The 13,598-nt window shown below is 33.1% G+C and overlaps 2 protein-coding genes across 2 annotated transcripts; both read right to left on the reverse strand.

Annotated features, from left to right (window-relative positions):
• Positions 1-42: 42 nt before the first annotated feature.
• Positions 43-7,670, reverse strand: LOC106100386 (probable serine/threonine-protein kinase DDB_G0282963). The gene is made up of 2 exons (XM_013279214.1): positions 7,665-7,670; positions 43-7,288 (listed from the first exon to the last, which is right to left on the reverse strand). Exons 1-2 carry the CDS (start codon positions 7,668-7,670, stop codon positions 86-88), a joined length of 7,209 nt encoding a protein of 2,402 aa, XP_013134668.1. The 3' UTR covers positions 43-85.
• Positions 7,671-8,705: 1,035 nt separating this feature from the next.
• LOC106100497 lies at positions 8,706-13,508 on the reverse strand. The gene is made up of 6 exons (XM_013279363.1): positions 13,330-13,508; positions 12,641-12,768; positions 11,330-11,453; positions 10,933-11,085; positions 9,680-10,858; positions 8,706-9,111 (listed from the first exon to the last, which is right to left on the reverse strand). Exons 2-6 carry the CDS (start codon positions 12,710-12,712, stop codon positions 8,762-8,764), a joined length of 1,878 nt encoding a protein of 625 aa, XP_013134817.1. The 5' UTR covers positions 12,713-12,768; positions 13,330-13,508; the 3' UTR covers positions 8,706-8,761.
• Between the last annotated feature and the right edge of the window lie 90 nt (positions 13,509-13,598).

Genomic DNA, 13,598 nt, shown 5'->3' on the forward strand with positions numbered 1-13,598 from the left:
AATTTTAAACACTACAAAAAGAGCATTCTTCTCCAACTTTTATGTAACTTATAAATATGTAATTATATAAATCAAATAGCAATTATTAACATTCGTAACTGTCCTCGTCAACGCATTCCTTTTTCTCGTCATCAAAAACCTCATCCGAATCACACTTCTTTCTTTTCCGTCGTAGAACAGACTTTGATGTTTTTGAGCATATGTAATATTTTCTACAATTATTAGGATCCACAAACTTGCCTTCTTCATTACATTTGAAACCTGTATCATTAGATGATTTTTTATTTGAATTTTTATGGCTTTTATTTTTCTTTTTATTACTGGATGATAATGATGCTGACGAAGAAGACGAGTTTGCGGATATCGATGATGACGTTTTTAAAACCTTTTTACCCTGTTTACACATAACGTTTACTTTATCAAGAATATAACCGCTTTTACATTCCAATTTAAGTCTTAAGAACCTGTGATTGGGACCTTTAACACAAACGTAGTACATATTATCTTGCCATACATCAATAAACCTACCATCTTTTACACATTTAAATTGATTATTTCTAATACAATGTGATAGATTATTAGTACATTGTTTTTTAAATTCACTAAAGACAGTATTTTCTGGACAGTTACCTATAATAGGTATACTATAGCCTATACAAATGTAGAATTTTCTACAATTATCTTTATCTGCATATCTACCACGAGAATGATTTTTACAATCAAAGAGAAGAGCAGATGTTGTTTGTAATGTATTATTTTGTAAAATTAGGGAAGATTTAGTTGTTTCAATGTGTTTTATGGGCATTTCATTAGTTTCTTTTTTTCTATTAAGATACGTTGGGCCTAACGGTATAGCGCTATCATGTCTTTCAGTTTGCATTACTATTTTATTAACAGTCCCAAGTTCAGTCTTTGGTGCGTTATTGACAGTAGTAATTAGTACATGATCATTATCCCGTACTCTCGTTTCCTTTGTTTTAGAATTAGAGTTATTTCTAACACTTACGTTTATTCTAGTTTTATTATATAATTCTATAGATACCTGTCCATTTGCTTGACTTATGCAAATACTCCTGTTGGAACACTTTTGTATGATAGATTCATTTTTACTGTCTTTCAGTATAGTTGTATTTGTATTGTTATGTTGTGATCGTTCGGTAACGTTGTCTACTTTAATATTTTCATGTACTTTTGAATTTCTCTCTATACTTTTAGTTGTGACGTTGTGCACTTTTAACTGCAATTTTCCTCGACCAACTTTGTCATAACTTATACTAAAATTGTTCTTTGAATTTAGATCCTGCTCAAGTTTATTGACCCTCGCGTTATTTTTATTAGTTGTGGCAACATTCATAACTGATTTATTTGTTAGCAACATATCATTGAGAATGTGGTCATTTAATATCTTACTTTTATTATTAATACGTGTATTTGAATTCGCGTTGTTCATTTTGTTAATAACGATGAAAGTAGAATTATGTGGTTTTAATGCAAAAGTGGTAGTTGCAGCAGTAGTTGCATTTATTGTTTCACTTGATAAAATTGTGACGTTATAATTAACTTGTCGAACATCTTGTGTTAAGTTTTCTTTCACATTTTCTAATCTTAACGCTGTTTGATCTTCATATCTAACTGTAGACGTGGAAACTTGTATGGTAGGATTTATGTCGTTATTAATTGAATTAACGAAGCCATCATATAGGGTATTCTGATCGTTTCTTTTATTTGATATTTTTTTAATATCAGTCTCGTATATAGATGTATCTGTTACCGATGTTGCATTATTAGGAGTTAACGATTTAAAAGTTGTTTGACCATTTTCACTTTCGGTGGTTAAATAAACATGTTCTGTTGTCATTGTAGACAGAGGTATAGTCAACATGGGTGTAGAATATTCTGATGTAGTATATTTAGTATTATAAAATTGGTTGTGATTGTTCGTTGCGTTACCACTGATTAAACCATCATTTGCTTTTTTAACAATCGTTGTTATTTTCGTTAATGTTGTTTTGTTTAAAGTAGGTTCAGTAACGTTCTCGAGACTATTGAAAACAAATTCCTTGACATCTTTTCTATTCTCTTCCAGAAGCTCTTTTTCTAGTCTGTTCTGCTTGTTCTCAATCGTTAGTGATGAGTTTGCGATAGGAGTTTTATTGTTATGTGTTGAAACCATGGGACTATCAGTGAAATCTGTTTCCTGACCTTCACTGTTAATCGAGCTAGAAATTGGTAGTGCTCTTTGGTCTTTCTTTGTCACGTCGACAAATGTATCATTTAATATACTTTCACTGCCGATAGTGGTGGGTGTCAATAAAATGCGTTCAGTAGGGTTTTCTGTATTGTAAAAACTATTTTTATTTTCAACTAACGTATCGATGATAGGTTTGGACAAATTCAGCACTGGGCCTGTTGTCATATATTGAACTGTAGGGATTTTTTCTGTTTGGTCGTTACCAATTACAGAGTTAGAAATAGGTGCCGCTGTATCTATAAAATTCTTTATTAAATCGATATGCGTTGTATTGAATATATTCAGAACAGTGTCGGTTACAACTTTTACAGTAGAGTCAACGCTATTATTGTTTGCAATTTCTCTATTATTACGCGTCTCACTTTGAATTAAATCTGCCGTATTATTCTTTAACGGATCAATTGTTTTATTTTGGTCGTAACTTACTGTGATACCCTCAGTATTTGTTAAATACTCAGAAGCTTCTATTGTAGATTGGGTAGAGTAGTTTAATACAATCAATGAACCATTTAAAAGTTCATTGTCTGTTCGCTTAATGATTTTGTTATCTTTTCGTTTATCATCCATAATAAATGTAGCGGGGTCTGAAATTGGTGCAATCGCAAAATCTTCATCATTTAGAGTTTTCGAATTCTCTACGGTAAAATTTTGTAGTATCGCGTTTGATATTGGTTTCTCCATTTTCTTTTCATTTACTGTTAAATAAGTGGCGTTGATGTTAGTTTCATTTGCTTTTGTATGCCCTTTTTCTGCAATAGACACTGTAGTTATATTTTGCGTATGATTACTCAAGTCATATTTCGGACTAGTAATTTCATCTGCGTTTTGAATTTTCCCTTTTATTTCCTTATATGACGTAAAAGTATCCCTTGTGTTTCCATTGAATAAAATAGCCGGCTGATTTTCTGTTATGTCATCTAGTGAAGTAGAAGAATTTGGCATTGGTTCTTCAGTGAAATATGCCCCTTCAATGATTTTTTTAGCTAGATCTTTACTGTTGAATGAATTAGTAACAGTCGCTTCTGTGTAAATGACACTATTTGTTAAATCGACATGGGTATTAGATTTGTTCAAGATAGATTCGGTCATATCTTCTGCGACAGACACATCTCTATTATTTTTTAATGTTTCTCCATTATTACTAGATGTTAAAATTCCTGTTTTATTTTCTAAAATCACTTTTTCAAATAATTCGGTTGTATTACTTTTAGGCGAATTGATGGTTTTATTTTCACTTTTATTGTAATTTATCGTGGTACTGACAGTATACGTAAAATAGTGGGACGTTTCCAATGAGGATTGAGTAGAGTATGTCAATTCGCTCTTTGTATTATTTAAAAGTTCACTGTCTGTTACTTTTCTCATTTTATTTTCTTTTAGTATATCATTAATGAGTGAAGTAGCGGTGTCTATAATTTCTTTTCCCTTAATGTCTTTTTCATTGGGATTTAAGTTATTTATTTCGGTGGCATTTTTTAACAACATGTTAGACATTGGTATTTCATCTATGATTCTCTTTTCATCTAATGGTAAATAAGTAGTATTTTCCATAGTGTTATTTGTATTTGTATAATTTTTATTTTTAAGATCCTGGGTAGCAATATTTAGCTCATGGTCAGTTAAGTTATATCTTGGACTAGCACCTTTTGCAATATTTAAAGCATTTTTCGTATTTGGGAAAAATGAAGTTAAATTTGATACTAAGTCTTTGTTTAAAGTATCGTTATCTACAATGGTATAATTTTTATTTTCAATGTCCTTTGTGGTTATATTTAGCTCGTGGTCATTTAAGTCTTGTTGCGGACTAGCATCGTTTGCAGTATTTAAAGCAATTTTTGTATTTGGGAAAAGTGAAGTTAAATTTGATGTCAAGTCTTTGTTTAAAGTTTCACTTTCGACAATAACTGCCTCGTTTTTTACAAAACTTTCATCGATAACTGTTACATTGGCGACAGATACATTTTTTGTCTCAGTGCTGTTAAATATATCTAAATCGACTTTAGTTATTTTGTCACTGGAATTCGATGCTAAGTCATTATTTAAAGAATTATTATGCGAAGTCGACCTGAAATTTCTTAAACTTTCCCGATTTTCAGATCTACCGTTGAAATCTGAAATAGGACGATCCGTAAACGAAATCTGTAAAGGTGATTTCAATTCAATAAAATCCTTGTTACCCTTTATCAAATCACCAAAACTGATATCGAAGTCCGGAGAATCATTCGGAATAATGGGATTGGAAATTAAGGAATTTTGAATGTATGTTTGCGGTGTTGTACTTAATTCCGTTACTAATGTTTCAACCGTGCTTGCTGGAAATAAGAGTACACTGTAATCTGTATCCTCAAAAAGTGTATTCTTAATATCTTCTAAACCGTTGCTTCTCGAAGTCGTTTGGTAATTATTTGTTTGTTGCAATGTAACTATATTTTCCGTTGTAAATTCAGTTATTGTCTCTACGTTTGAATATAATGTACCATTCAGATATTCTAAGCCTAACATTATTTTATCTGTAATTATTTCAGTCGTATTAATTGCATCAGTATTCATTTTGTCAGTTTTGTTAGCCATACTTGTAGTTTTATTCCTGGTGTGGAAGTTCTTTTTCATTATTGTATCGCTGCCTGTATTATTACCTACATCTAAGTTGAATGAATTTATGTAGTCGCTAAGTTTTGTACGTAAGGTGTCATCATGACTGGAAACTTTTGAATTTTCTTGGTTATCAGCTTTTATGGTAGAATTTAAAATGGCCTTTTTTGTTGAATCGAGTTGCTTTGGTGTATTTAAAGTCATGGGATCTTTGTTAACTTTTAAAATGTCGCCGAAAGTGATATCAACTTCAGAAGACTCTGAAGGAATAATAGGATTTGACATTATACCATTTAGAATATATGTTTTTGTTGTCGTCCTCAAATGTGGTGTTACATTTTCAACAGTTGTAGGATGTACGAGATCTTCAAATAATATTTTTTTCTCAATATCTCTTAACTTGTCGTTTCTCAAAGTTGATGTTTTTAATGAATTGCCTACTGAATTGAAATCTAAAGAGTCTGGAAGAATAATACCTCTTGAAAATATATCATTTGGAGCATATGACTCAGTTGGGATATTTAATATTGATGTTACAACTTCAACCGGTATTGTAGAAATTGTTTCAATCGGATTCTTAGAAGATTTGGAAAAATCTGTTGAAAATGTAGCATTTTGGGCATATCTCATCGTTGGAGTACTTAAGTTAGATTTTATAGGTTTATTTGGTACACTAGAAGTACTTTTAATCTGATGCCCTGAGTTTAATGGAAGAGAATCTGTTAAATGGTTAGCATTTTGACCATATCTCTTTACTGTTGTATTAAAGTTTGATTTTACGCTTTCATTAGCTTTTGTAGGAATTTCCGCATGCAGCAAAGAAGTGTTTGCGAGTCTGTATTTCGATATTGTAGAATTTGGAGAATATCTTTCCGTTGTTGTACTCGGTGTTGTAGTAATTGTTTCAGTGAAATGTTCAGTAGAGTTTGACTGAGTAGCATCTTTTGAAAATTTATGATTTTCATCATAGCTTTCTGTTGCTATATTCATGTTCAATATAACACTGTCATCTGGTTTTGTAGATATTGTTTTAATTAGGTGAGCAGAAGAGTTGATTGCATTTTGAGCAGACTTTTCCATTATCAAACTCGGTGTTGTAGAAATTGTTGTAATATCCCCTGTGGAGTTTGAGAGAATGTCTTTCGAAAATTTTTCATTTTGAACATATGTCTCTGTCGGAATATTCAATTTCAATTTTATACTTTGATCCGGTGTTGTTGAAATTGTGTCTATTAAATGCGCAGAAGAGTTAGGAATATTTTTTGAGTGCATAGCCTTTTGATATCTTTCTGTCGGTATATTTAAGTCTGTTACATCTGCAGATCCAGTGAATGGTACTGTTGTACTCTGAACTATTGTATCCTTATTGTCTTTTAACAAGTTAGTCGTCGTTCGATTGTTTCTGTTTAATTGTAACGTTTCTTTCGGTTTATCTTTAATTAGATCAGTATGTGAATGATTAACAGATATATTGGGATTACTAACTGCAATTAAGTGAGTTAAATCAGATTTGGTTGCATTAAAAGGGGCTCGTTCGATTACTTTTAATCCTAATTCAGTGTCAAGTAAGTTGTTCACAGTGAAATTAGCTGTTAAATCTAAATTGTTATTTTTGATGGTGTTTTTAGACTTATTGTTTGATCTTGACGTGTAATTAGTAATATGTGAGAGATTCCTTCCAATATCTGGAATAGTTGATGGCGTCACTGAAATTTCAATGTTTGTAGTGGCAGTTAAGAATTCTACGGTGGAAGATTCTTCTATGGCAACACTATCGCTGGGTGTTGTCATAATTTTGTCAGTTGTATCAGTAGTCTGTGCAATAGTTGTGCTTAATTCCCTACGCGCCTCTTCAAACTTTGATGTGAGTTCTTTATTTCTTCTTATGAATTTCTTATTCACGTCAATAGTTCTATTTTTGTAATCGTTAATATTCGCACTGTTCGTGGCATTTAAATTTCTTGGTACTTTTTCATTTACCGGAGTACTATTCACGATTTCACTATCAATATTGCCGTACACTAGTACAGCATTGTCAGTGTCGTCAAAAATAACATTTGCATTTCCTGGAATTATATATTTTTGTTGGGTCGGAAAAATAACATTTGCCTCAGCTTGTTGCGAATCACTTGTAAAAAGAAATTCATCATAAACGTTTGTTGTTAAACGTGCCTCTGTTGTTTCCGTTGGTATATTAGTATCTTGGGAATTAGAGCTGGGTGTAGTCGATGTCGATGTCGAAGTTCGGTATTCACATTCGAAAGCGTTATTTTCATCGCAAAATGTGGTAGGTGGGCACGACAAGACAATGTTTCCCACTGTCATAGATACGCCCCCACCGACATCCACACAAATCGTAAAATGTGTCGAATTCTCGCAAAGGAACGACTTACCAGAGCAATCGATAAACGGCTGTGCTGTTGTTATCAATGCTAGGCAGAATATCTGAAACCGGAACAAAATTACTATATTTTTAATTAAATTTAACTAAAATATATTCTAATCGATTAAAAAACTAAAACAGAAGAAAAAGATTTGGCATTTGCTATGACTATTGCTCGATATCGTCAAAAATTTAATTAACACAAAAAAGCACAAGTGCGGGAAAGGTAAAGAAACAAAATAATAATGGCCAGGAACTAACACTAGAACTTAAAATATAGTTTATTTTACATACCGTTATTAAAAATAAAAATAAATCCATCTTCTTCCTTCCAAACAAAACCAAATCTGCATTTCTAACTTGAATGTTTCTATTTAAAGCACTTTATTAACTTATTTAATTAGACGTGTCCTTTATCAGCTTCAGTTTTCAGTACACTGGCATGTTTTCACTCCACTCAGATAATTTGAATGGCCGCGTAAGAAAGTTGTTAGTATAATAACATTCAATTTACATAACGCACTGTCACACATAGATTAGAACTACAACCGGGCAAATATTGTTGACATCTTATACGGTCTCATTTATTTTTATTATAAGTAGAAGCAAACTTGATGATTTTATTACAAACATAGATGAATCAATGGCATATTTGTTTGTAAATACGAGACGAGACCCATATTGTTTCCTTTAACTTCCCATGCAGTTACCATCTGTCTAGCGTCGAGATAACTGTTAGCATTTGCACTATACAAAATGAATATTTCTTTAACCTCTTTCCTATGCTATAGTCTATTTAACTTAGTATAATACCTCACTGCCACACTCAGAGCGAAAAAACAGTTACCTAAGCAAAGTTTTAGTGTAGACTTCCCTGTAAATATTCACTAAGATGCCTTAGTGGACATTTTATGCCAATTTAGTTTATATATCATTCATTATTAAATTAACAACCTATTTTTTAATATCTCTTTATTTCGTTATCAGCCAGTATCTCAGAATAACATCTCAGTGTATCTTGCAACTTCCTGTGCTTTGTTGACATAATTATTTGAGTCAGTTATTAAATACTGCAATTATTAGTTAGTATACGTAATTGTGGTTTTTACCACAATGCATTCATGTTAAGGTTTAATCAGTTATATCTATTTGCTTTGTTACAATCTTGTAATATTTCCTTGGCTCTGATCTTTACTCTTATCCTACAAGTAGATATTTGGAAAAGGAAAACGATATTACGCTGTTTAAAAAGTTATATTTAAATCATAAATTTAATTGATATCACTTTGTTTCGGTTACGAAAATATCACATCAATAGAGTCACCCAGTATTTTTGATTTGCACTTAATAAAATCATATTTGAATAAATATGTTCCTTACTTTTGTAAAATAACCAATTTTCTTAACAAAAAAACAGTAAAGGACTCACTATTTGCTTCTTTATAAGAACACATAATTGGTTACTTCTAAAAATGTATCTTTCCATGTATACGTCATTAAAATATTCTAACAAAATATAAATATCTTATCATCATTTAAAATAAACAACGACAGTTTGGTCTTAAATATTTCAGCTTAGTATCGTACAGAGATATAAGAGCTAAAACTAACCATAAAATCGTAACAGCACTTAATACAATGCCTATAATAAACATGGAGTATTGATATCCGTGCTCCTGACCTACAATAAATGACAAACCGACTACGAAGAGAGACAATAGTGAGGCAGAAAGTGTTTCGAGAGTGCTTTGAAACTTGGGCCATTTTCGGGCACCGACGAAATCTTGGACTGCTGTCTCACAGCATGAGGTCACAGCCCCGTACCCCAGTCCCGATATCACGCAGCCGATGGCGAAGGAATCGTGATTGTTGGTTTCTGCAAAAACTGAAAAAAGCGTAAATTTATAAATTTATTTCAGTTTCTTGTTTATGGCACTCCCTCAGCGGATTGGGCCAGTGTCGAGTGTTTATGGATTTGCTTTCTTTGGAAGAGACTGGCAACAATACTTTGCCTATGGTTATATATTTATTAAAGGTATTTCAAATTAATGATACCAGAAATATGCTTATTACTTAGAATTTAAGCAAGATGTGAAGAAATATCAGGAATTATAACCATTAGACAGCAATCAACATTCATATGTTTTAGTAACTTAAATGATAACTTTTGCAGAAAATAAACACATCAGTATTATTAAACCTGAAAGTTTTAATAACATCGTTTTCTTCACAGACTTATTGTTTGTGTTTCGTCATATCAATGATGCATCATATGAAACATTCGCAAATACAAGAATCGGAAAAACAACTTTATCTGCAAGTTAATGCAAGAATTCTACAAACATTGCAAATTTAACCACTTCCTGTGATTATTCTTATTGCAATGCGGTATTTCACAAAACTTTAGTCTTATTTTTGACACAATATTAACATAAAATTATATTAAAACTTACCAAAACATGCAATAGTAGATGTAATCAATCCGAACACAGCGACGTATTTGAAATTTCTCTTCGGTGTCTGCGCCAACCACGGCGTACTCAACAGAAAACATATCCAGGTAAATCCGTGCAACGACAGGAGAAAGTTCGTCTCAAACATTGATATCTTTGGCCGAACCTGCTGCGCTATCATCGGTATTAAAGATAAAAATACAGCCGTCAAACACAACTTTGCAAAATTAAGCAATAAGGCTGGATAGAATCTCCAACAAGAAAGCGATCTCGTCAAAGGTTTTATAAAGGTATCATTAATGTTATACATTAAATACAACAATCTGCGTTTTACTCTGTACATTCTGTACGAAGGTATCCAGAACCTTCTCTTTATGTTTGTAACCATCGACTGATATCTAAAAGAGAACGTGTTTAACACCTTTTCTCTATGAATCTCAGTTATTGGCGATATGTGGTCATAAGTTACTTCAATTTCAGAATGTTCTCTATTGTTATGGTTGCTACAATCTTCTTTGGAATCTTTTCTAATTTGTTTTGTTATGTACTCATCTAAATTGTCACCTAGTGTGCTCAGTCTTTTGATTGCAAGGCTAAACCGTCGCTGATTGTTTGACGATTTAACATTCGAAGCTTGTTCGATGTCGTCTTCGCTCTCCTCACTTTCCTCCGGGATATCCGGCAATATGTCTACGCCGAAAATGTTTCTTCTCTTCTCTTCCGGGCTCGGCGGCGGTGTTATCGTTCCTGCTATTTCTGCATCTTCCTCGACCTCCTCGTCTTCTCGATGTAAGTTATCATCGGATGGATTCTTCCAAGATTTTTTACTTAAGTCGATCAATTGCAATTCTGCGGTGTAATAGTTATCTGCACCGTCATTTTGAAACCCAGTATAATTCTTATAAAAATCTGAATATCTGGAGGCACCTGATCTTCTGACACTTTCGTCGATTTTAAGAAAAAGGACGGCTGGCAACGCTTGTAATATTATTCCGGCGAGAACGATGAATGAAAAGGAATATCCGTAGTAATTGATTAGAACTGATATAATGTGGGGGAACAAAGATTGTCCGACTGCTTGTCCCGTGCTGCATATGCCTCGTACTATTGCGAGCCGACTGTCGTAAGTTTCGAATATAACTGCATCCATTTGGGCGGATATTAATGACGATCCGAGACCTAAAAATAAGGTTATAGTGACAACTGTTCGATAAAAATGAAAAATAAACAAAGAGCATCATGCTTATGTTTACCGCCAAAAACTCCATATATGAAGGGCTGTAAGTACAATGGTACAAATGCGCAGGCGAGCAAGCTAGCGACTGTCACTGTGATGCCGACTGCTGCCATCGCGCGGTAACCCGTGGACCCACCCCACGAGTCGGCAGCCTCGCGAAACCAGCATTCTGGAACATTTTACAAAACTATGTGTCAAAACAATATTGGTAAAATTTCACCAACGTGTTCCATGTTGCTGAATTTTATCATGCAGTTGCAGTCCACGGATACGGGGGCTGCTTTTTTTAAATTCCATGCTGACGTACTGCCTTGAAACGGGAAGGTAGCTGATGGAAGAGAATATCTTAGGCGATTATTTTTTTAATTCCGTGCTGACGAAGTCGCAGATGACCGCTAGTGGTAGTCTCTTACGTGTTAATCCAAAGGTGAGCAGATAGATAGTAGGCGTAGATAGACCGAGCCATGCGGGCACGTCCAGACTCGTCAGGTGTAGCCAAAACACGCCATACGCTAGCACCAGACTCGGCAAGCAGATCTAGAAAGGTAATTTCAGTGGAATAATTATAAGCTGCTCATTTAAAATGTAATTTATCAGTTTGTTAAAGGACAAGAGATGAGGATGTCGTGACGATTTCCCAACCTAAGAAGATTTTTTTCTTCTGGGACACGAAGTATAACCAAAAGATATTAATATCTTGATGAAGAACAGTTAACTTTTTTATTTTTTCTAAATCTATAAAGCTACCCATATCATAAATGCGAAAGTTTGTATGGATTGATGTTTAGAGTTTGTACCTAAACTGCTAAATGGATCTCGATGCAATTTGGCATAGTTATAGAGGTGTTCTGGAAGAACACATAGGCTACGTATTTATTTAATTTCACACGAACGGTGTCGTGAACGTTAGCTAATCTAAACATATTTAGTGCTACGTTTCCATTGCTTTTGTTTTAAGGTACAACTTTTTATCTATAGCAATCAGTTAACCTTACCGCTCCTATCTAATACAAATTCTCGTTTGACATTGATTTTTAGTGATAATTTATGACGATCAGTATCCACGTGATTAAATACAACTATGTTATAATCTTTTCGCACTAATACCAACAACAAAGATATCACATCCTTAACTATTTCCAATTTTTTCTTATAGTATCATTATGAATTGTCCCCAACAGATGCACAAGCCTGATTTTTTATTTAAACAGTATGACTAATAGACAAAGAAAATGTACCATAAAATTATTACGACAACTGTACTGGATATTTGGCACATTTCAGCGTCACGAATGTTTTGTCAGAGATAATGGACTGTTGGTTTGCACAAACCTACGTAAGCAGTTGTAATTATTTATGTTACATTTGTATCCGAAAGTAAGTTGCGGGACAAACATTTTATGTAATAGACAAACATTTCTATTATCTATCACCTGTGCATATTGACATGTTTATAGAGATAAAGAGTGGCATCACGGCCGCAATGATAAAAGCGAGATGTAAGCAATGCACACTTCATAAAGCACTCATGAAACACATGACAATCGAATAAATAGTGTGATGTTGTATTTGACGTTTTAAATTAAACCTTTTCTTATAACTTTAGTGGTAGTCCAAAAATACTAATTGACTTTCCCCTAATTACCCTTGTTATTTATAAATTGTTCCTGAAAATGCCAGTAACATATTAGACCATTTTTTTTTAAAGTGAATGTTATACATACATTTAGGAATACCACAGAAAACAGAAGACTCCAGCGCCAATTTGCGCCACTAGATCGAGCATCAACTTCCATTTATAGTTCTATCTTCGAGCATTTTTCATAAATATGGTATTCCGACGCACCAAGTTCTAGCAAACATTTAAACACGTTATCACTATTTAATCCAACATTTTAATGGTAATAAATATAGATTTATTGATTCAAATCAATGTTAAAGAAAAATTATCAAAGAAAGCATGTCGACTTATTGACGGGACTCTATCCATACATTGACAGTGTTATCGGGAAACGTCGTCACGATGTACTTTGTCTTATCTTATCGTCACTATGTAAGAAACTAATATGAGATCAATTATTATTTTCATATTATTTCATTTTATAGTAACAAATAAAGTTTATCCCCTGAGTGAACCTCCTACATTACCATGTACCTACCTCTACCCTACTTAGAGATACCTCTCTACATATTTGCGCCCTCTGTTTATGTTCAAACAGGGTATACCGTTTTTTTTGGGGTCTTTTTTTCATCCATAAATTGTAAGTATATGTAATTCTTATTTGGAATGGTGATAAAAGAACGCAAATCATCACAAATTTTCTTCTCTGAAAACTCCCTCACTTTGCGTCATATTTACCGACATCTAGATGTAAAGAAATAATAAAGTAAAAAACATAAAGACAACTCTTACAGGTTCTTTGCTCTGCCTTTGGTTAATTAACTCCATTTGTTATAAGGTTCATTAGGACAAAAAAACACAGTTTTGTGATCTCTTCATCAGAGTTTACCGCCAGTTAAATTATTTAGAGCGAACAGAGCTATCATAAATAGGTACAACTTAAAATGTTCTGCATGTCCCTGTAGGACTAAATCCTATTACTAAATACATATTATCTAAACAAAATCATAGAAGTTTGGAAGTAACGTCCCATTTTGTCTAATGTCGTGTAGTGTATTAAA

The sequence above is a fragment of the Papilio polytes genome, unplaced genomic scaffold (assembly GCF_000836215.1).
Source record: "Papilio polytes unplaced genomic scaffold, Ppol_1.0 DF824047.1, whole genome shotgun sequence".
NCBI classification, from domain to species: domain Eukaryota; kingdom Metazoa; phylum Arthropoda; class Insecta; order Lepidoptera; family Papilionidae; genus Papilio; species Papilio polytes.

Bases quoted from the DNA above. Each gene is read 5' to 3' on its own strand.
- LOC106100497 (XM_013279363.1), bottom strand. From the start codon at position 12,712: ATGGAAGTTGATGCTCGATCTAGTGGCGCAAATTGGCGCTGGAGTCTT. The intron at 11,454-12,640 runs GTATGTATAACA...TTACCTTTCTAG, and splicing joins TTTCTGTGGTATTCCTAAAT to ATCTGCTTGCCGAGTCTGGT. The intron at 9,112-9,679 runs GTAAGTTTTAAT...CGCTTTTTTCAG, and splicing joins ATCTACTATTGCATGTTTTG to TTTTTGCAGAAACCAACAAT.